Below are 20,571 nucleotides of genomic sequence, written 5' to 3'. Positions count from 1 at the left end.
CCAGTGGGCAGCTGCTCAGAGCAGATCCCTCTTGCCCCGGGACTGACTGTGACAGTGCCATGCTCAGGGCAGCTGAGCTTGCAGCTTCCCACAGCTGCTGCCTGGGTGTGCCTGTGGTTGGGCATCTCCATCTCATCTCACAACCGGACGTCTCCGTGGCCTCCCAATCTGGCACAGCCTCTCCGTTCCGATCCATAGGTCAGGCCCGGCGGGAACACCCAGTGCTCTCCAACCCGGAATGCAGATTCCCTACCCATTGCTTCCCTGCTCCGTGGCTCCTTGATCCCGTCAAAGGGGAGTGGCACAGTGAAATGTTTAGTGTTTCTTGAGTGACTTCTGAAACCTCTGTCCAAGAGGTGTAGCTCAGTCATTTGACTGTCTCGGTTCAGGTCATTAACATTTCAAAAGGGCTGTTAATTCTCTGTCTGGTTGCCTGAACTTGGTAGAAGATTGTCTAATTGGGGCTTGGTGAGGGCCAGCCAACCAGACTTTTCTTCCTTGAGATCTAATCAGATCTTGCAGCTCTTGGGACCAGATATTTCAAGATACTTGAAGATTGGCAAGAGTTAGACATATAATTAATTCTTTACGATCTGATACTCAAATACTGTAAATGCGCAGTCAGCAATAAGCTTCTGGTGTAGAAGAGTTCAGTGCTGAGTCAAACGGGCTGATTCTGCTGAAATAATTTCAGTTTCTGGTTTGTACCTGGGTAGGGGAGAGTAGTCTTCCAAAACAATTTTTTTTTTCCTTTTTTAAATTTTACCTGTAGGTGCCCCTAGTCTTTGGGACGTGTTTCGCAAAAACAGGTAGAAGTCATATCCCACATCTATCTGCAAACAGACCTGAGAATTCCCAGTTTTCTCTTGACTCTATCATTGTTGATTTTTGCCTCTTCAACCAGAAGAAAAGGAGAGCGACATCTACACCCATGCGGGTGAGATGAATACAGCTATCACACAAATAAAATTACTGGCTGCCGAGTAGCAACAGCTTAATGAAAATGTGAACTGTTAAACAAATAAAGCCAGTCAAGCTCATAATAGTTCTGCGTGGAATTTCACTGTATCAGTGAACAAAAATAGAATTAGGCATAGAAAAAGGCTATCTGGAGAAGTCTCTGCCTGCCTCTGTTCTTGGTGTATGAAGCCGGACTAGACAGGATTGAGCCATACCTTAAATGTGGACATGATACCCTGACCCAAAGAGGAATTCTCTTTATCCAGAGCAGGAGCCTGCTAAAGCAAGGCAGAGAGGAACAAAATAAACAGATTTCCTCTGAAGCCTAAATGCAAATTGTGCAGAGGAATGGATCCCTTGAGAACTGAATTTTTGCATTTCTTTAGCGTCTTGGTGAATAATTATCATACCTCTGTGTGGTTGGTAAGTGGCATTACTCTTAGGTACAGAAAGGGAAACTGAGATGGGGATTTATTTCAGCTGCTGGAAGAAGTTGGGAGGTGACTGACAATAGAGCCTAGAACTGGCTTACGCCCTCCAGGCAGTGCTGACCCTCCTGGAGTGCACAGGAGAACTGCAGGGTTGAGTAACACTGGCAAGCACCTGGTGAAATCTCCAGTATGAGACTTTAGCAACCAGCATTGAGGTCCCATCTCAGGGGCACAGTGCCATACCTAAGGTGAAGTGTTTTCAGCTGTCCTTTGCACTCTACCCAAGGGCTGGACTTCCCTGTGCTTCCATCTTCATGAAAATTTCCGGAGTTAAGGCATGCTCATTAGAACTAGTGCAGGTTAGTAATATATTCCAGGATGAGATCTGGAAAGGCAGAATGCAGTATGTGAATCTGGGATCAGCTTCTGAAGAAGCCCTGCAGCCAAGGAGATGCTATATTTGCTTCCAAACAAAAGTACATTCTCTCTCCCTTGCTTCTCCCATCTGTCTGTGCGTGGCTGTGAACAGTCAGTGAATGGGATGGGATGATCCCTAGGATTTGGGAGGACGACTGGGGTTGCTCCTTCTATCTCCTGTCTCTCTCTTCCTCCACCCGCTCCCTGATGGCATTTCTGCACAAATAAAGCACGTCTCAGCTAGGCTTCATCTTAGGTTGTGTGGAGTCACTGGTGTATTGAAGGTTTTGTGTCTGGGTCACACGGAGCTTTAATGCACTGGGGAATTAGAAATGTTCTAAGAGTTTAAATTCTAAGTGCCTTTATTTTTCTGTGAAATTTCCTTGCACCAGACCTGTATCTTGCTGTCCTGCTGCCTTTATCTAATTTGTTTTCTTGTGTATGTTACTGACATCCAGTGAAGTGTAATTTGTTTGAGAAGTGGCACTTACAACAAGGATCCTGCTAGTAATCCCTGCATTGAATCCCTATATACACAATGTTCCAGGAATAATTAAAGTCACAAACTTCAATCTTGAGGGATGCACAGGGGAAACCTATCCTGAAATGAGGCTTGGCATATCTGATTTTTCTACTTCCAGTGCTTTTCAGCACTCTAGGATTTGCTATTTTTGTTCCAGGACTGAAGTAGATTTAAAAGGAAGTCTGACATCCTGAATTTACACGTCCTAACAACAGTGTTCATCAGTCAGTCTTCTTACCATGTCCTTTCTCTACCCCTTCTCTCTATTAATTTTCCTCAATAGTCTGCAGGGATCATTTGCCAGCCTGATTCAAATTCCTGCACTTCCCTGGCATCTTGTTTTATAACATCTTGCATCATGTACTTTCCATTTCTGTAATCCATTTAATCCAAGATACTGAGATGGCTTTGCAGGTATTTATTGCATTTCTTTCTTCCTCCTGTAAGGAGGCAACAGGTCATTTATACAACTTAATCCAAAGTCTCTTGGCTTCTGGAGTTATTTTTTCCTTTTATTTTCCCACTGATTATTCTGGAGGCTGATAGTAAGAGCAGGAAAGACAGCATGGAGAAGTTGACAATATTTGTGTCTGTTGTTTCATTACTTTGTGCCCAGAGCATGGCTTGGCAGTTCAGCAGTTAAACCCCTGCAGCCAGTGTCCCCCAGCAATAATGTTACTGTTGCCTCTCCTTAATTTTTGGAAGTGTTGGGCTTAGGGTTTGAAATAATGAAATACTGTTGCATCAGTAAGTGGTTTTCCATTCCTTCTGGCTCTGGAAGCGGATATTCACAGTTGGGTGAAGTTCATTTTAATCCTCACAAAACCAGAGCTGGATTTATACAAGTTGTCATTGTTCTGCTTTAGAAACAGTCTGTGCCTTCTGGATCCCTTTATCCCTCCCAGGGGCTAATCCACAAGCTTGCAAAACACTTGGGGTGACTCCAGTTGCAGGATGGAGGGGCGTCCAGTGTTATCTCCTTTTCCTCCTGCATTGCCTTCTACCACTCAGTCCAGAAAGGCACAGTAGTGTTTGGAGCACTTTTTGATGTGTACAGATAGTGGGATGTAATTGCCTTCCTCTGAGATACAGTCATTATCCTGGCTGTAAAGAGAGAGGGTCACAGTCCTAATGGGAAATGATTTTAAAGCAATCTTGACCAAATCTAGTGGAGCCATTTCAGAGCACTTAAAACTCAGCCAGTCCTTCATGGCACTTGTGATATGTCCACTTCATGCAGCGAGAGGCATTGGGACTAACACTTGTTGAGGGATGAAGAAAATCCACGATAAACTGCAGCATTGGCTTTGGGCAGACATTGTGTGCTGCCACAGGGGAAAAGCACCGACAGAGCCCGGGCTTGATTATTATTGTTCTTGGTACTGATTTGGAAAAACGCAAGGCTCTCACAGAAGCAATAAGCCAGTAGTCATGAAATCTGCTGCCTTGGGCTGCCTGTGCTACAAGAGCTACCCCTCTGCCCCCAGGCTTGATTCCTGCAGAGGCAAGAGGATTGTTCCCATTTCCCAAGGAGGTAGCTGGGCAGATAGTGACACAGTCTGCATATCAGAGCCAGATCATTGGCAGATGTGCTGTCGGTTTACCTGGGAAGTTCAGGCTTCAAAAATGTTCCGTCTTACAAGGCAAATTTGGTCAGAGGTTGTTTAATAGCAAATACTACTTTGTGTTATAAGATGTTAGAGAAGGACAGGCTTCAACGTGCTTTGGTGTGTGCTGGGGTTGTGCTCAGTAGCAAGGTGAGGAGAAAGATTTCAGCAGAGCTGATGGAAGGTGACAGTCAACAGCTGTAGGTCATATTGAAGGGCTCTGGCAGGTCTGCTGGCATCAGCCTGGGACTAAAAAACAAACACCACTTCACACAAGCGATTTTCTGTATTTCAGTCCTTTACAGAAGCACAATAGCCCAAGCTGTGCAGGTTAGCAAAGCTGTAAGCTGGTACCTGGGAGAGCAAGAATAACTAGTAGTGAAATGCTCTATATCTGATTTTCATCCTTTGAGCTCCTCTGTAATGTTATTGGAAAACAAAAATTGTTTAAATAATGGAACAGGCCTGATGAAATTGTGCAGTGATGCAGAAGGGGTTGAGGAAGGGTTATTTCCTTTCTTTCCATTACTTTTCTCCTCCTGCCTCTCCTTGCCTTCCAAACGTGGGTGGAATCTACATGTCAGGCACTAGCGACATCAGCCTGGCCCGGTGGCTTTTCTTAATGGCAAGAATGAGATTAAATGCAATTAACATCGATTGAGAAAAAACTGCCCTCGGTTTGTATGTGGATTAATTAACAGCCATCCTTTCCGCAGTAGCCCTTTGCCAGAGCCGTGTTTGTTCCTCCTGGCCCTGGTGTTTCTTAGCACATGTCCAAAATCAAAAGCACTGAGCTTGTTCCCCACTGTGATGTCTGGGGTTACTGGCTCAGCAGGGAGATGCAGCCCCCCAACCGGGATGATTTTTTGTGCAGTCTGCTGACTGCAGAGCTGCTCAGTCAGTGGCAAAATACTTCCTGTTAAGCAAGGCTAATGACGGGAGCTCTCTGCAAGTTAGAACAATGATCAGAACAATTGTCTGGAGGAAATCAATGTTATAATGCATGAACAAACAGGTGAGTCTCAGAACAGCTGGAGATTAGTTGTGCTGGTAAATAACTTCGTATTTGGGTGATGCAGAGCAGTGGGGAGGTGTCAAGGCAGAGCAAAGCAAGCAGTGTGTGAGCTGGAGAGGGAGGAGGAAACCAGAAAGACTGTTTCTGTTCCTTGCACTCTGTTGGTGGGGTATGTAGACCAGGAGACTTCCACGTGAAAGCACTTTCCGGGGTGTTCTGACAATGCGTCTGGTGAGTTTTTTGAAAAGCATCTTTTCTGCTGTCAAGCCAGCTTTGAAGACACCATCTGGGGAAGTAGCCAAGAAGTCACTGGGTGAACTTCTCTGCTTTGCAAAGCCATTAACACCAGTACAGAGAAGAGGGAAAACAAAACTCTCTTCATAGCTTTTTGAATTAATGTTTTTTGTTGCTGCCAGGCATGCTCCTGCCCCTCCTTATTCCAGTCCCAAGGACAGCAACTGTTGGACTCCTGAAGGATGAGAGAGACAGAGAGGCTTTTCTGTGCAATAACTATATGGCACAGAAGTGCTGTGATCCATTAGTCAGCACAGCTGCTCCACAAAATAGCCAATACCCTGAGTGTAACAGAACAAATTGCACATAACCAAAAAATACCTACAGCATACATCAAACCAAAGTGACTCAAATGTCCCTTCCAGCGCTTTGGGGTGCTAATAGCCCTGCAAAAGATGCCTCATCCAGTGTAAAGGCCTTGAACACCCATCTTAGGGCAGGTCAGGATTTTTGTATTTTGTTTGTGCCTCTTTCCACAATAAGTGAGATGAAAAAGTTGTGTGGTCACGTTGCTGAGGTCTGCTGTGTGCCAACAGGTATTTTGGTGTTGAGAGCTGCCTGCACACGGCAGGGAACTAGGAACTATGGAGATTAATTTCTACTTTGTCACTGACACTCCAAATGCACCGAGTCATTTATCATGAGGATCTGCTTTCTGATTTCTTCATAGCTACACAGTGCCCATATGTGTGAGCGCCGTGGTGCGACTGCTTAAAGGGATGTTAGAACAAAGGCAAGGCACATGCTGGAGGAAACTTGCAGGGTTTACCCTGTGAGACTAAAGGCTGGTTAAATAAATATGTCTTAACACAGCTGGGGCTTGGCAAACGGTGTCTCTGGCAAACACTGAGGGAGGAAGTTCTTCAGGGTCTGGCTTTTCGAGGAGGGAGATTCCTCCGCTGGCTGAGAGCCTCTAGAGAGGCCTAGAGCTGAGGCACAGAGCTGGCTGGCAACTGGGGGAGGTGAAGAGGATGCTGCAGATTCACCAGGCAGCCCCAAACTTCTGAACTGGGATGCAGACTGAGAAAGAAAGAACAGGACAGAGGAACAGGGGCATTAGAAAACCTTGCTGAAACTTGCTCACCCTAGTGCTGGGTACCAAGGCCTCAGCTCTGTTAGAGGACCAGGACCATGTTGGGCATTGACTGGACTTCCTTCTCAGCAGGGGTGAGATTTGTGGAGCAGATCTACTTGCAGAGCTCAGCCCCTTTCTCCTCACTCAGCTGGAAAGCTGCTGGCTTTCCCACAGGGGGCTGCAAAGTGGCAGGCTGTGTCAGCTGAGCAGCCCATTTGGACTGCAGTTAGCTCCTGAGCAGGGTCCCACAGTGGTGGAAGAACATGAGTTAGTGGCTTGAAGGTCCCATTTGCTGTGAGAGGCATGGAAGAAAACAAGTGCTTTATGCTCTCCAGCTGGGCTTGCTGTCAGGACTGAACAGATTGCTATTTCTGTTTGTGCTGATGAGGAATTTGCCTTTGTATGGACAGTTTTCATATGTAGAGGCGCTGGGCTGGAGCTCATCAAGACTGGAACCTGGTCTCTACCTGGATTGTGTTGGCAGTGGCGTTAAAAATAACCTGCCCTCCCTATGCAAGAGGGGCACCGTTCCCTCTCATCAGACTGTGTGTGCCATGCACTCTCCAAGGCTGCTCATCTCCTGACTTCTTGTTCTGCTAAGACTGCAGCAGAGACCAGCTAATGCCAACTGTGGGGCAGTCATTTTATGAGGTGGCACCAAAACTTTTCAGTCTGAGCCTCAACTCCATTAACTTGGGAGTATTGTGTCATGTGAGAACAGTGTTTTCAAACTGCCTGGACTTGTTGCCTATTCCCCTTGTCTGGTGCATGTGCAATGGTAGGAGCATGGAGAAGAGGTAAAGCTTCTCCTTCCCTCTGCTGGCTCCTTCTGCTCAAGGTAAGTGCTGTAGCAACCTGGTAGCATCTTGCAGGGAGGATTCCAGGCTGGAAGAAAATGAAGGGGTGCAAAGTCTGCGCTGGTTGCAGTGGTAGGTGGAGTTAAAATGTGGGCAAAGGGTGAGTTTAGTCTCAGAGATAAGGTGTCCTTCAGCCCATCTGTTCTGGGTCCAGGCTCACTGTGCAAAACATTTTGAGGAAGTTTAGTCATCCAGAGTGAGATGGAACCTGATGTTTTTGCACAAGGAATGTTTGTGAGCCTCCAGCTCAATGCATACCTGGTATGTGGGTAGGTTAGACTGGAAAGAATTCATTGGGGCTGTTCTCATTTTTCTCCTGAAATAAGTAAAAATATCACAGAGTCATAAAATGGTTTAGGCTGGAAGGGATCTTGAAGATCATCTAGTTCCAGCCCCCCTGCCATGGGTAGTGTTCCGGTTTGGCCAAATTTAGAAATGTATATATACTCTGAGAGAAGGCACAACCACCCCTCCCCCCACCAGGTTCGGGAAAAAAAAATAAATTTTCCTCGAAGGAAAGTGAAGAAGATAAAACTATTTATTTAACAAGCACACGGGAAAGGAAAATAATGTTAAATGGTAAAATCTTTCGCTGTAGAGGAAAAACCTGGGAAAGTGTTCGAGTCCTCCCTTTGGTCTCCTCGGAGCTGGGGCTTGGCCCAGGGCCAGGCCCTCTGTGCCCGGTGGAAAGTCCTCCCGATGTGCTCTGATGTTACAGCAATCAGGCAGTCTAGTAGAAAAGGGAGAAAATCCGAAATTCCAGAGAAGGAAAAGTTCAGCTCTCAGCCTCTCTCCAGAGAACAAGGAACTGGAACAAAACTGGCCAAAAGCTGACTGGAAAAAAAACTGCCAGCCGGGTGCTTCCTCGCTCCCCCCCTGCCCCAGCTGGAAAAAAAAACCTGCTATCTTTATGTGACCTTGAACAAGTTTCAAACTGCTTTGAGAAAGTTTTGCTCAGTTTTTTCTTCCCCCTCTCAGGCTCAGTTCAGAGGCATAGAAAGGCCAATAATTAATTTCTGGGCATAGGCAGCGATATGGGATACACATCATAAGGTCACCCCAAGACATTCCACCCCCTTATCCCATATTGTTGGCTCAATGCCCAAACTAAGATATTCTAATTCTCCACACACATTAATACATATGTAAATATATATATATAGCTATGTACAAACAGTGACAGTGACAATCAGCAAGCAGGGGTATACTGGCATTTCACACTACAGGTGGTTTTCACATAACAATCAGATCTCCCTGTGGTACACAACGTGTTGTGCCATCTTTCTGCATTACCCACCATGTGCAACCAGGTCCCTGAGCAAAGACAACCCCACGGATGGGTTTGTCTGTACTCGGGGCAGAATTTATCCACACAGTCTTTCCTAACAGACCTCTGACATGCACTACTGGGACCTTATCTCCATCTGTTGTATGCAGGGATTCAGATTGGGCTGGACCAGCTCTATTGGTAGAACCTCGGGTGTTAACTAACCAGGTGGCCTTTGCTAGATTCTGTTCCCAATTTTTGAAAGTTCCCCCACCCAGTGCCTTCAAAGTGGTTTTCAACAATCCATTGCACCGTTCCACTTTGCCTGCAGCTGGTGCATGGTAAGGGATGTGGTACACCCACTCTATGCCATGTTCTCTAGCCCAGGTATTAATAAGGCTATTCTTAAAATGAGTCCCATTGTCAGACTCGATTCTCTCAGGGGTGCCATGCCTCCAAAGGACTTGCTTTTCAAGGCCCAGGATGGTGTTCCGGGCAGTAGCGTGAGGCACAGGGTAGGTCTCCAGCCATCCAGTGGTGGCTTCTACCATTGTGAGCACATAGCGCTTGCCTTGGCGGGTTTGAGGCAGTGTGATGTAATCAATCTGCCAGGCCTCTCCATACTTGTATTTGGACCATCGCCCACCATACCACAGAGGCTTCACCCGCTTGGCCTGCTTGATCGCAGCGCATGTCTCACAGTCATGGATAACCTGGGAGATACTGTCCATGGTTAGATCCACCCCTCGGTCTCGTGCCCACTTATAGGTGGCATCTCTGCCCTGATGACCTGAGGCATCATGGGCCCATCGAGCTAGGAACAACTCTCCCTTGTGTTTCCAGTCCAAGTCTACCTGTGACACTTCTATCTTTGCAGCCTGATCTACCTGCTTGTTGTTTTGGTGCTCCTCATTAGCCCTACTCTTGGGGACGTGAGCATCTACATGGCGGACTCTCACAACCAGCTTTCTTACTCGGGCAGCGATGTTTTTCCACTCTGCAGCAGCCCAGATTGGTTTTCCCCTACGCTGCCAATTAGCTTTTTCCCACTTTTCTAACCATCCCCACAGAGCATTGGCTACCATCCATGAATCAGTGTAGAGGTAGAGCTTTGGCCACTTCTCCCTTTCAGCAATGTCCAGGGCTAGTTGAACAGCTTTGAGTTCAGCGAGTTGGCTTGATCCACCTTCTCCTTCAGTAGCTTCTGCAACCCGTCGTGTGGGGCTCCATACGGCTGCTTTCCACTTTCGTTTCATCCCTACGATGCGACAAGAACCATCGGTGAAAAGAGCGTAGCGTGTGTCTTCTGATGGCAGTTGGTTGTACGGTGGAGCTTCTTCAGCGCGTGTCACTTGTTCTTCATCAGCAAGACCAAAGTTTTCACCTTCAGGCCAGTTGGTAATTATTTCCAAAATCCCAGGGCGATTCAGTTTTCCGATTCGGGCGCGCTGTGTGATGAGAGCAATCCATTTGCTCCATGTGGCATTGGTGGCATGGTGGGTAGAGGGAACCTCTGCTTTGAACATCCACCCCAGCACCGGTAGTCGTGGTGCCAGGAGGAGTTGTGCCTCAGTGCCAATTACCTCTGAGACGGCTTGGATTCCTTCATAGGCTGCCAAGATCTCCTTTTCTGTTGGGGTGTAGTTGGCCTCAGACCCTCTGTAGCTTCGGCTCCAGAATCCCAGTGGTCGACCTCGAGTCTCACCAGGCACCTTCTGCCAGAGGCTCCAGGACAGGCCATGGCTTCCGGCTGCAGAATAGAGCACGTTCTTCACTTCTGGTCCTGTCCTGACTGGGCCAAGGGCTACCGCATGAGCGATTTCCTGCTTGATTTGGGCAAAAGCTTGTTGCTGTTCAGGGCCCCAATGGAAATCGTTCTTCTTGCGGGTAACCAGGTAAAGAGGACTCACAATCTGGCTGTACTCGGGAATGTGCATCCTCCAGAAACCTATAGCGCCTAGGAAAGCTTGTGTTTCCTTCTTGTTGGTTGGTGGAGACATTGCTGTGATCTTATTGATGACCTCAGTGGGAATCTGACGCCGTCCATCTTGCCATTTCACTCCCAGGAACTGGATCTCTCGGGCAGGTCCCTTGACTTTGCTCTTCTTAATGGCGAAACCAGCTTCCAGGAGAATCCGGATAACTTTCTCTCCTTTCTCAAACACTTCTGTTGCAGTGTTCCCCCACACAATGATGTCATCAATGTACTGCAAATGTTCTGGAGCCTCACCCTTTTCTAGTGCAGTCTGGATCAGTCCATGACAGATGGTGGGACTGTGCTTCCACCCCTGGGGCAGTCGGTTCCAGGTGTACTGCACGCCCCTCCAGGTGAAGGCAAACTGAGGCCTGCACTCTGCTGCCAGAGGAATGGAGAAAAATGCATTGGCAATGTCAATAGTGGCGTACCACTTCGCTGCTTTGGACTCCAGCTCATACTGGAGCTCCAACATGTCCGGCACAGCAGCGCTCAGCGGTGGAGTCACTTCATTCAGGGCACGATAGTCCACAGTCAATCTCCATTCTCCTTCCGATTTGCGCACAGGCCAGATGGGGCTGTTGAAGGGTGAGTGGGTCTTGCTGACCACCCCTTGGGTCTCCAGCTCACGGATCATCTTGTGGATGGGAATCACAGCATCTCGAGTTGTCCGGTACTGTCGGCGATGCACTGTCGAGGTAGCAATTGGTACTCTTTGTTCTTCCACCTTCAGAAGGCCGACTGCAGACGGGTTCTCTGATAGCCCAGGCAAAGCGTTCAATTGCTTAATGCCCTCTGCCTCCACAGCAGCTATTCCAAAAGCCCACCTGAGTCCCTTTGGGTCTCTAAAATACCCGTTCCGGAGAAAGTCTATGCCCAAAATGCACGGGGCCTCTGGGCCAGTCACAATGAGATGTCTCTTCCACTCATTTCCAGTCAGGCTCACCTCAGCTTCCACCAAGGTCAAATTTTGTGATCCACCTGTTACACCAGAGATAGAAACAGATTCTACCCCCACATGCTGCGATGGAATTATTGTACACTGCGCACCAGTGTCAACCAAGGCATCATATTTTTGTGGTTCTGATGTACCAGGCCAACGAATCCACACAGTCCAAAAAACACGGTTTTCCCTGACCTCTACCTGGCTAGAGGCAGGGCCCCTCTATGCCTGGTTATCCTTCTTTCCCTGGGCCTGTATCTTAGAGGTTCCTTCATGGGAATTGGACATGCCGTCGTCTTTTCCATCATTTCCGGCAATTTGGCTACAGGCAACTGGAGCTACTTCCTTTTTGGTAGATCCTCCTTTCTGAGACTTGCGCTCCTTCAATTCACTCACTCGTGCTGCCAGAGCAGAAGTGGGTTGTCCACCCCACTTCCTCATGTTTTCCCCACTGTCACACAGGAAATTCCACAGCTCACTTCGTGGGATGTACCTTCTCTCTGGGGAACGTCCGCGGAGAAGGCACTCTTTAATCTCCTGGAGATTCTTTTCTATCTTATCTTCCATTTTCTGCATACGTGTTTCCACAGCTGCAATTCTTGCATGTGTTGGGCCATGCACAGAGTCTGCATATGCTCGGAGCTTCACTGCCATATCTTTCACAGTCTCATTTGCACCGTAGTCTGGTTTCATTATTGCTAAAGCAGAAGCGTATTCTGGTGGCCCAAGCTGTATGAGTTTTCGCCACATGTATGGAATAACTCTGGCCCGGTCTGGACTCCTCAATCCTGGGTCATGTGTGAAGACAACCTCCACCACCCCTAGTTCTCTCAGGCGTTGGATCCCTTGTTCTATGGTCTTCCACGGGGTTTGCTGCATGTAGAGATCATCTCCACACATATATCTTTCCATCACGCCTGTCAAAACTCGTCTCCAGAGACTGGTAGAGTTAGCCTCCCTTTTCATCTCTTGGTCGATCACTGGATCTTGTGACAGGGATCCCAAATGCCTCGCTTCAGCACCGTCCAGCATCACATCATCACCTGCCGCATCCCAAATACGGACCATCCAACTTATTATGGATTCATCGGACCGTCGGGTGTAATCCTTTCTTAGGCTGTGAAGGTCCTTTATGGACATGGACTCAGTAATGGTTTCTGTGCCTGAGTCCGCTGGTGGTTTTGAGGTTCCTTCCCCTGCATCTTTTGAGGTTCCTTCCCCTGCATCATCATCATCTTTCACTGGGCGATCAGTTTTGGTTGTGTGCTTTTTCCTCGTGACAGGAGCCACTGTCAGTGGCTTAGACTCTCCATCTGTTTTGGGCTGGCTCTCTGGTTTATCTGCAGCCTGAGTGACTGGGGTGTCTGCAGGCTTTGCTGATTGATCTTCCTGCCTCTCTACCTTTACTTGCTGCTGCAGTGTGCGATAGGCATATGCCAAAGCCCAACATATTGCAAGGAGCTTGTTCTCATTAGAATTGTCATTGTATCTCTCTTTCAGATATTTTCCCACCTCAGCTGGTTTCTGAATTTGTTCAGATGGGAAATCCCAAACTATCGGGTCAGAGAATTTCTTTAGGGTTTGGCCGATGTCCTCCCATTCCCCACACCACTCAGGATTTTCCACCTCTGGGTCAGGTGTCTCAGCAGTCACCCTGGAAATCTGAGCTCTTATTCTAGAGAAGCTGTGAATCATATAGAGGAAGATTACCAGATTAAATACCAGGAGGGTGGTCTCTTTAACATCCAGGGGATACTGAACATTCTCAAAAGATAACCTATCAAATTTAAAGGGAAGGGAAACCCCATCTCCTCCTCCTCTAACAATCTGGGTGCAATTACTAATAAATTCCCAAAACAGGCTACTGAAGCTAGGACTGGGGTTAGGACGGAGAAACCACTTATCATACACACGTCGAACAGCTGCCTGTACCTCTATCAACTTCTTATAAATCATTATCACTGAGCACAGCAAAATAGAAATCCTGATTCGTCTCCCTTCTCTGTAAAATTTACATATCAAGGACAAGATTGGAGCAAGTTGTGGATAGGCAAACAACCCTAGGGACCAAAAAAGCACCAGTACCTCAATGAAGCCTAAGGACCAGAAAGACATGAGTACATCGAGCCAGAGAGACATTATGAACTCAACCAGCATGGTGACTACTTTACTCCAACACAGAATAAGTAAATTCAACCCAAAATGTAATTAGCACAAGTTTTTCACTTTCCTTCGAGCCACACAGTTGGGCGCCACTAAATTTGTTCCGGTTTGGCCAAATTTAGAAATGTATATATACTCTGAGAGAAGGCACAACCACCCCTCCCCCCACCAGGTTCGGGAAAAAAAAATAAATTTTCCTCGAAGGAAAGTGAAGAAGATAAAACTATTTATTTAACAAGCACACGGGAAAGGAAAATAATGTTAAATGGTAAAATCTTTCGCTGTAGAGGAAAAACCTGGGAAAGTGTTCGAGTCCTCCCTTTGGTCTCCTCGGAGCTGGGGCTTGGCCCAGGGCCAGGCCCTCTGTGCCCGGTGGAAAGTCCTCCCGATGTGCTCTGATGTTACAGCAATCAGGCAGTCTAGTAGAAAAGGGAGAAAATCCGAAATTCCAGAGAAGGAAAAGTTCAGCTCTCAGCCTCTCTCCAGAGAACAAGGAACTGGAACAAAACTGGCCAAAAGCTGACTGGAAAAAAAACTGCCAGCCGGGTGCTTCCTCGCTCCCCCCCTGCCCCAGCTGGAAAAAAAAACCTGCTATCTTTATGTGACCTTGAACAAGTTTCAAACTGCTTTGAGAAAGTTTTGCTCAGTTTTTTCTTCCCCCTCTCAGGCTCAGTTCAGAGGCATAGAAAGGCCAATAATTAATTTCTGGGCATAGGCAGCGATATGGGATACACATCATAAGGTCACCCCAAGACAGTAGAGACACCTGCAACTAGATGAGGTTGAAATAGGTAGTTATGATTTTGAACATGAAATTGTGTAACTATGATATTCTTTAAAATTGTTTTTAAAAAGAGGTTTCTACTGTCTTCCAGAAGGCTTAACCACAGAGTAGCCACAGAAGTGATTTTTCTTTTTTTCACAAAATGTAGCATTCCTGGACACTTTACTGAAGTGTTACAATGTGAATACAGCAAATTACTTCATTGCAAAATTGATCGTGAGTTGTTACTGCTTCACTCATTGCAATTTTGGTGAGTGCTATTGGAGTTTTTAAAGTATATTGCTCTGTGCATAACTTTTAAGTCACTAATGATGAGAAAAATTACCAGGGAAATTAGAGTCAGTGGAGTATTATTGATGGTTCATTTGTCAGATTTCTGCATAACCTTTGTCTAAATAATTTGGCGAACAATTTTCTCTTTATTCTGGAGTCCTTTGAAGCTTTTCTAGTTCATTGTTGTCAGAGATGGGGCTGTCTTTGGAGATTCAAGGCCAGCATATTCAGTCTACATTGATCATGTATCAGCCAGTACCAGCCTGCTGTGCAGAAGTAGCCAAAATGACATCCTCACCTTCTGACAGACAGTGCCAAGTGTGCTAGCGTCATTATTTTGTGATGTTTTCCGTTCTGATTCACAATGAACAAAGCACAGCTCCTCTCCTCAGAAAGGCAAATATCTGGAGAGTAGAACTGGGCTCAAATACAGCCCTAATAAAAATGGGCAATGAGATTGTATTCAGTTGTCTCTCTCTAGCTGGCTTTAGCTAGGTCTTTTTAACGTGGATCAGTCCTGTCTGCTCTGCAAAAAGGACCTGCATGTATCCAGAGCATGAGGAGAAAGTAGCCTGTTGATGGGCTTACCCTCTGTGATTCTGCTCTTCCTGTAGCACTGGCACAATGATGCCACTGCTGGTGCAGGAGAGCTGATTGCCCACGTTGTGAAGTGGGATCCAACACTGATATCTCAGATCCTCAGAGGGAGAGGTGTTACAGCTGGTGTCATGTGTGTTCTCATCCAGTGGTGATGGCATTGTTGGTTTGATTTCTTTGACTTTATAGATGCGATAAGATAAAAATAGGAAGAGACCAGAGCAAACTTTGCAGTCTCCATCCTAAAAACCTTGGAAGCTTTCTGACTTATAATAACCCTCAGAAGTTCACAGCTCATATGCACATACCTGCAGGATCTGAGAAGGTACCATTTAGTAGGTTTCTGTGGGGACAAAGCAGACATGATTTTGCTTTGAATTTAAGGAGGTCTTATCAGGATAAAGGCTGTCAGATATGTCAGGAGTTAGGGTGGTCTCTGAGTCCCCATCTTTATTCTTCTCACTTCTCTGGTGCTCTTATGTTGATCCTGTTCCAGGATGAGAGGACTGTGTGTGTGTGTGTGTGTTTGATGGCAGCTAATCAAAGTGCTCCTGTGTCCTGCTGAGGCAGGACTTAGTGTGAAGCTGCACTTACTCTTGTGACCTCGCTGCTCCAGTGCTTACCTGGAGCCACAGCTGTTCTCTCCCACTGTAGGCCAGTGGATTTACAATCCTGATTGTTGCAACTGACCGTATGTTCTTCATCACAGAATCAGCCTTGCCTTTGGTATCATGAGTGGCTTTCTTGTTTCTACAATCCTCTCCCCTTGAGTATCTTGTGTTTTACAGTAGGTGAAACCTGATGATTTTTCTGTGGGATTTTCACCCTGCCAATGCTACTCTTTCATTTCTGATGGAAACATTCCCATGTCAACAGCTGCATAACTAGCTTGCCTGCCTTTTTCTTTTTTCTGCTTTTCTCCAGGAGCTGTTTGTTAATTCTGGATAAACGTCATCCGCCAAAGAACAGAGGACAGGGACCACAGATGCCCTTGGAAGCCCCAGCATCCTTCTGGACAGACACTGACCAAAACCGGTGCCTTCTGCCCTCCATGACCCAAGACAATACATCATGATCCCTCTTCTACCTGCCTGCATGTATCAGTCTCGGTGGACGTTCCTGGAGTTGAGAGAAGGGTCCCAGGAGAAGGGGATGCTATAGTTTCTTTTTATTGTTTTGCAATGTAAAGAATTGTGTTGACCCCAGGTGCTTCCAGCACAGCTTGTAGCTTGGGGTCTTGCCCAACATGAGCCTGGTTCACCCAGTTCTAACTTTTGTTTCACCAATCTGCATCTGAGTTTCAAGAGCTGTTGCCTCTGTTTGTTTGCTCTGGAGAAAGGGGTCTGAAGTATTTGGAAGTAACCCTGAGTAGCTTGTTAGGATTAACTGTTCCTAGCATGCTGCCATTGGTTACACCAGCAGGCGCATTCCTTCCCTCCAAGGTTCTCTCCTAAACAATAAAGTGTTTAACAGTCACTATGTGCTGTGAGATGCTTTCAGTCCCATGAGCTTGTAAACTGCTTTTTTCTGCCCATTGCCGATGCCAACAAAAACTCCAAATGAGTGTGAGGAATAGCAATATTTCAAGTCACAGTTTATAAATCACAAAACTTGTTCGTTTTGGTCCCAGGATGACTGGCTTATTTAAAAGTACTTGGTGCAAAGTCCTGGCTGAAGGGAACTGGTGGTGGGGAATCATACTGGAAAAACCTTTGCCTGCTGGATGCAGAGCCCAAGTTATCTTTCTTTTCACCAGCTCTTGTGTGCAGTTCCTGCTGTGTCTGCCATAAACCATCATCCCTTTCAGCCTTGTGCTCTACGTTGATCCCTCTCTGTGCTTCCTGAGGAATGGAGGAAGCTGGGTGCATCTGGAATCTTATTCTCCTAGAGGTAGGTGTGGCAGAGTTGCAAAAGGCCTGTCAGCAAACCAGGGGAGCAGGTCTACTTTGGTGACTTGATTCCTTTTCACTGGGTAGAGCTTCTCTGGCAGCATTAGCTGCCTCTGTCCTCTCTGACTGTATCTGACAGGTTTTGAAGAATGTGAACATGGATTTTTGGAGGTCATGTCAGAGTTTAATGCAGTGTTTATGAAAATGGATGAGGGGGGCCGAGAATTGTTTTATGTGTTATATTCTGCTTCGTCTCTTTTTTCTTTAGACAGCAACTTAGTGCTTTACATCTTCATTAAAGCAACAAAATGCCTTTCCTTCTTATTGAGAGCTGATGCCACAACACTTTTCATCCTCAGAAGCGATGTTTGCTTACCCATGGCTTATCTCTGTTAGTCTCAGATCTTGCAAATATTCCAGCTCTGCATCTTTGTGTAGGTCAGACTTGCTGTCCCCAAGGAGGAAGAGCGAGTTTTCCAAAACAAATTAGGACACTTAGTGCCCTCAGATCTGGTTGGGCTTTTGCTGCTGCTGCCATGCCAGCTTTTGGATCTGCTTGGGATAGCCACAGAACTTCTGACTGCAGGCAGAGATTTAGAGTACCAAGGTCTATCCCTGACTAGGTTTGAAATTATTACTGGTCTGAAGAGAAAAGTATGTATTTTGTCTCTTCCTCATTTTCCTCTTGCCCCTATCCAGCATTGTCTTCCTCATTTTCCTCTTGCCCCTATCCAGCATTGCCTTGGCATGAGTAATTTGCATGTCATTATTTCAGCTGCCCTAAACTGGGGGGGACTGTGAAGCCAGGGCTGATTATTTGGCAGCACTGGGCAATTTTCTCTGTTAGGCAACTGTAATACATTTTCATGTTCTTTTATAATGAGCTTTATTTACCAAATTGGCAATTCCTCTGTTGAGAAATAACTGATTACAGCATTCACGGAGTTGCTGTCATCTCAAGATATGCAGGTGTCTGTGGAACATAAACAGATGTGATCATTCAGACAGTGAACTTGATAGAGGGTAGGGGGGAAAAATCAGCCATAAAATCATAAATGTAACAGCTACAGCTAATGTTGGCCAGGTGCATTGCGGCTGTTTGCAGCCCAACAAGGACAAAGTGGCACTCGAAGGCCATCCAGTACCTCCAGATGAGGGACTGCTTGATTGTGAGCTGAAAATACACCTCTTGCCTGTCACTGCACTTCAGTACTGGCTTGCCTCACTCTGTCTCCAAAACTTTCTGAGGACAGACATTTGTTTGTGGCGCAGCCTTAAAGTGAGAAACTCCTCTGTCACACCGTGTTGGGTTTGATTTTAGCTTACTCTGTGCTGAATGTCTATGAACTTCTTTGTGTTCATGTCCATGGGGACTGTGGTCCCATCTGCCTTTCAGGCAGTCCTTTTCCTTTGGTGTTTCCTAGGAGCAGTTTTGTTGCTGTTGTTGCCCTGATCACCAGCTCAGATACCTGAGCCTGGGGGAAAATACCATCCCAGAGATGTCAACAGGAAACTGTTGAAGTTCAGTTGTAGAGTCTCAGCTGCTATCCAAGTAAAAAAAGTGCAGATAACAGAGCTTCTCGAGTGAATGTTTTCTATTCCCCTTCATCTTTGCTGCCTCCTGTATTACCAAGGCCCTTGCAAAGAAGGAAGAAACCCTGCACCTTCTCCTAAGCTCCCTCTCCTTATGTTTCTCCTTGACTGCTTGTTGGATATTCAGAGCAATTTTTTTCTGTGCAAGATTATGACAGCAGGTGTCAGTTGTGCTCCAGAGTGGCAGAGATCATTATTCCTGGAGCCTGGTGTCCAGTGTTGAATAGATGTCCTTTCCACACGGCTACCACCACAGCTGGCATTAATGGGCAACTAGGACAGCAGGATAAACAAGGTCTGAATCTATTGTGCAAGCTGAATTAGAGGCAGTTTCCTCCAAAGGCAACTTTGAGGTGGGGTAGAGGCAGCCAGCCACACTGCTGTCTGTGCTGCGTGTGCTGGATAAAAAGCAGCTCTTTTGTGACCAGGAGTGTCTGTGACCTGTTTCACTGACTAAAACCAAACCTGCCCACAGCCAGGTGCAGCTTGGGCACAGTGCTTCCTTCAGCTGAGCAGTGCATGTCCATTTTGCCTGCCTGGTTATTGCAGTTCTCTGCAAACTGGGTAATTTTGTGTACAAATGCATCTGGTGATTCGGATGCAATGTGCACAATTGTGGTAATTTCATGTGAAAATACAGCTTGCAGAGTGCCTGCTTTAAGAGTGTGAATTGTTTTAAAACTTGCCAGATGAATGGAAAGAACAACCTTTTTATTCATGCATAATTTCTTAGCATTGCAGGGAGGGAAAAGAACAAAACCAGAGAAGTTACAGAAGATACAGGAAATAACAGAACTGATAAAAATTTTCGAGTAGGCCTCAATAGCTTTGTAAATGAAACATTCAACAAGCAGCACTTTGAGATGCCAGTGTGCAAGAACATCACTGGCACTTTAAGCACCAAATTTGTGATCTTGCATAAAAACTCAACCCGTTGCCTCCTGTTGTTAGTATTTCACAGTTGACTTCGCAAGATGCTTTATCTAATATCCTCTCTGCATTTAGGCAGCTACCTTCTCTGCCTTGTCCATAACAGGAGAGGTGGGAGGAGGAAGGCAATTGCCAAGTGTGTCTGTAATCTATGTAGGAGGGTTTTGTGTAGCTGTAGGGGGAGAAGAGTAAGTCTCATTTCCTATTTTATAGTCTGCTGAATCCTGTGATCTCATGCTGTGTGCTCCTTTCCCAAGCAGAATTTTTCAATTTGTCTTTCAAGTTGTTGTTATTTTTTATTTCCAAACTGGTTAAAAGTGTTTGTTTCTAACTTTTTGATAAATTGTTTATGTCTGACTCCCTAAGGTGCTTCACTACCAGTCTTATACATGTCTCAGGACCACCTTTTTCTTCTCTTGTCTTGTGCCCCCCCAGTGGGCTGTTGCATCCAGCACTGAACGTTATCAGCCCTTTTTTGGAAACCCAAGGGGGCCTGAAGGGCTGTTCCGTGTCCTGCAACCTGTAACCCCACACCTGCTCCTGTTCATGTGGGTTCTATCCTCGGACAAGGTGGATGTGATGATACTCCTGAACTGACTCACCTGCCTTGTCAGCCCTATCACTCTACTCTTGGTGTGTGTTGGATTCTCCTCACTTTGCCTGTTCTTGATTCCTTGGGGGAGTGGAGGTTGATGTGGACTGAAGTGACTGGGCTGTATCACCTTTGTGCTGAGGCTGTTCAGGCCGGTAGTGCTGCCCCTCCATCTCCCACTCTGGTGTGTAATTGTGCTGGCAGAGTGGTGGTTCTGCAGCCTGGGGCAAAGCCAGAGGAAGCAAATGGAGCAGCCACTGGTCTCAGGAGAACTCCCTGTCAAAAGTGTGTCTTGGATTTAATGACACGTGTGCTCTTTCAGACTTTTTATAGAGGTCAGAGCATGGCAGGAAACTTTTCTCTGTCGTCTTCCTAGGGAGAGAAGC

General features: G+C 46.4%; 1 protein-coding gene across 3 annotated transcripts in view; it reads left to right on the top strand.

Moving 5' to 3' along the window:
* The window catches only part of CHCHD6 (coiled-coil-helix-coiled-coil-helix domain containing 6), a 117,423-nt gene extending 100,766 nt beyond the window's left edge, over positions 1–16,657 (top strand). For all 3 annotated transcript variants that reach the window (XM_032120444.1, XM_032120443.1, XM_032120442.1), the window contains one exon: positions 16,106–16,657. In XM_032120444.1, coding sequence (XP_031976335.1) covers positions 16,106–16,129 — 24 coding nt within the window. In that variant the 3' untranslated portion in view covers positions 16,130–16,657. The remainder of the gene's footprint in view (positions 1–16,105) is intronic.
* Positions 16,658–20,571: the final 3,914 nt, after the last annotated feature.

Source organism: Corvus moneduloides, chromosome 11 (genome assembly GCF_009650955.1).
Source record: "Corvus moneduloides isolate bCorMon1 chromosome 11, bCorMon1.pri, whole genome shotgun sequence".
In the NCBI taxonomy this organism is placed as follows: Eukaryota; Metazoa; Chordata; class Aves; order Passeriformes; family Corvidae; genus Corvus; species Corvus moneduloides.
Note: the sequence above shows the minus strand (reverse complement) of the source record. Positions and strands in the feature narration are given on the sequence as shown.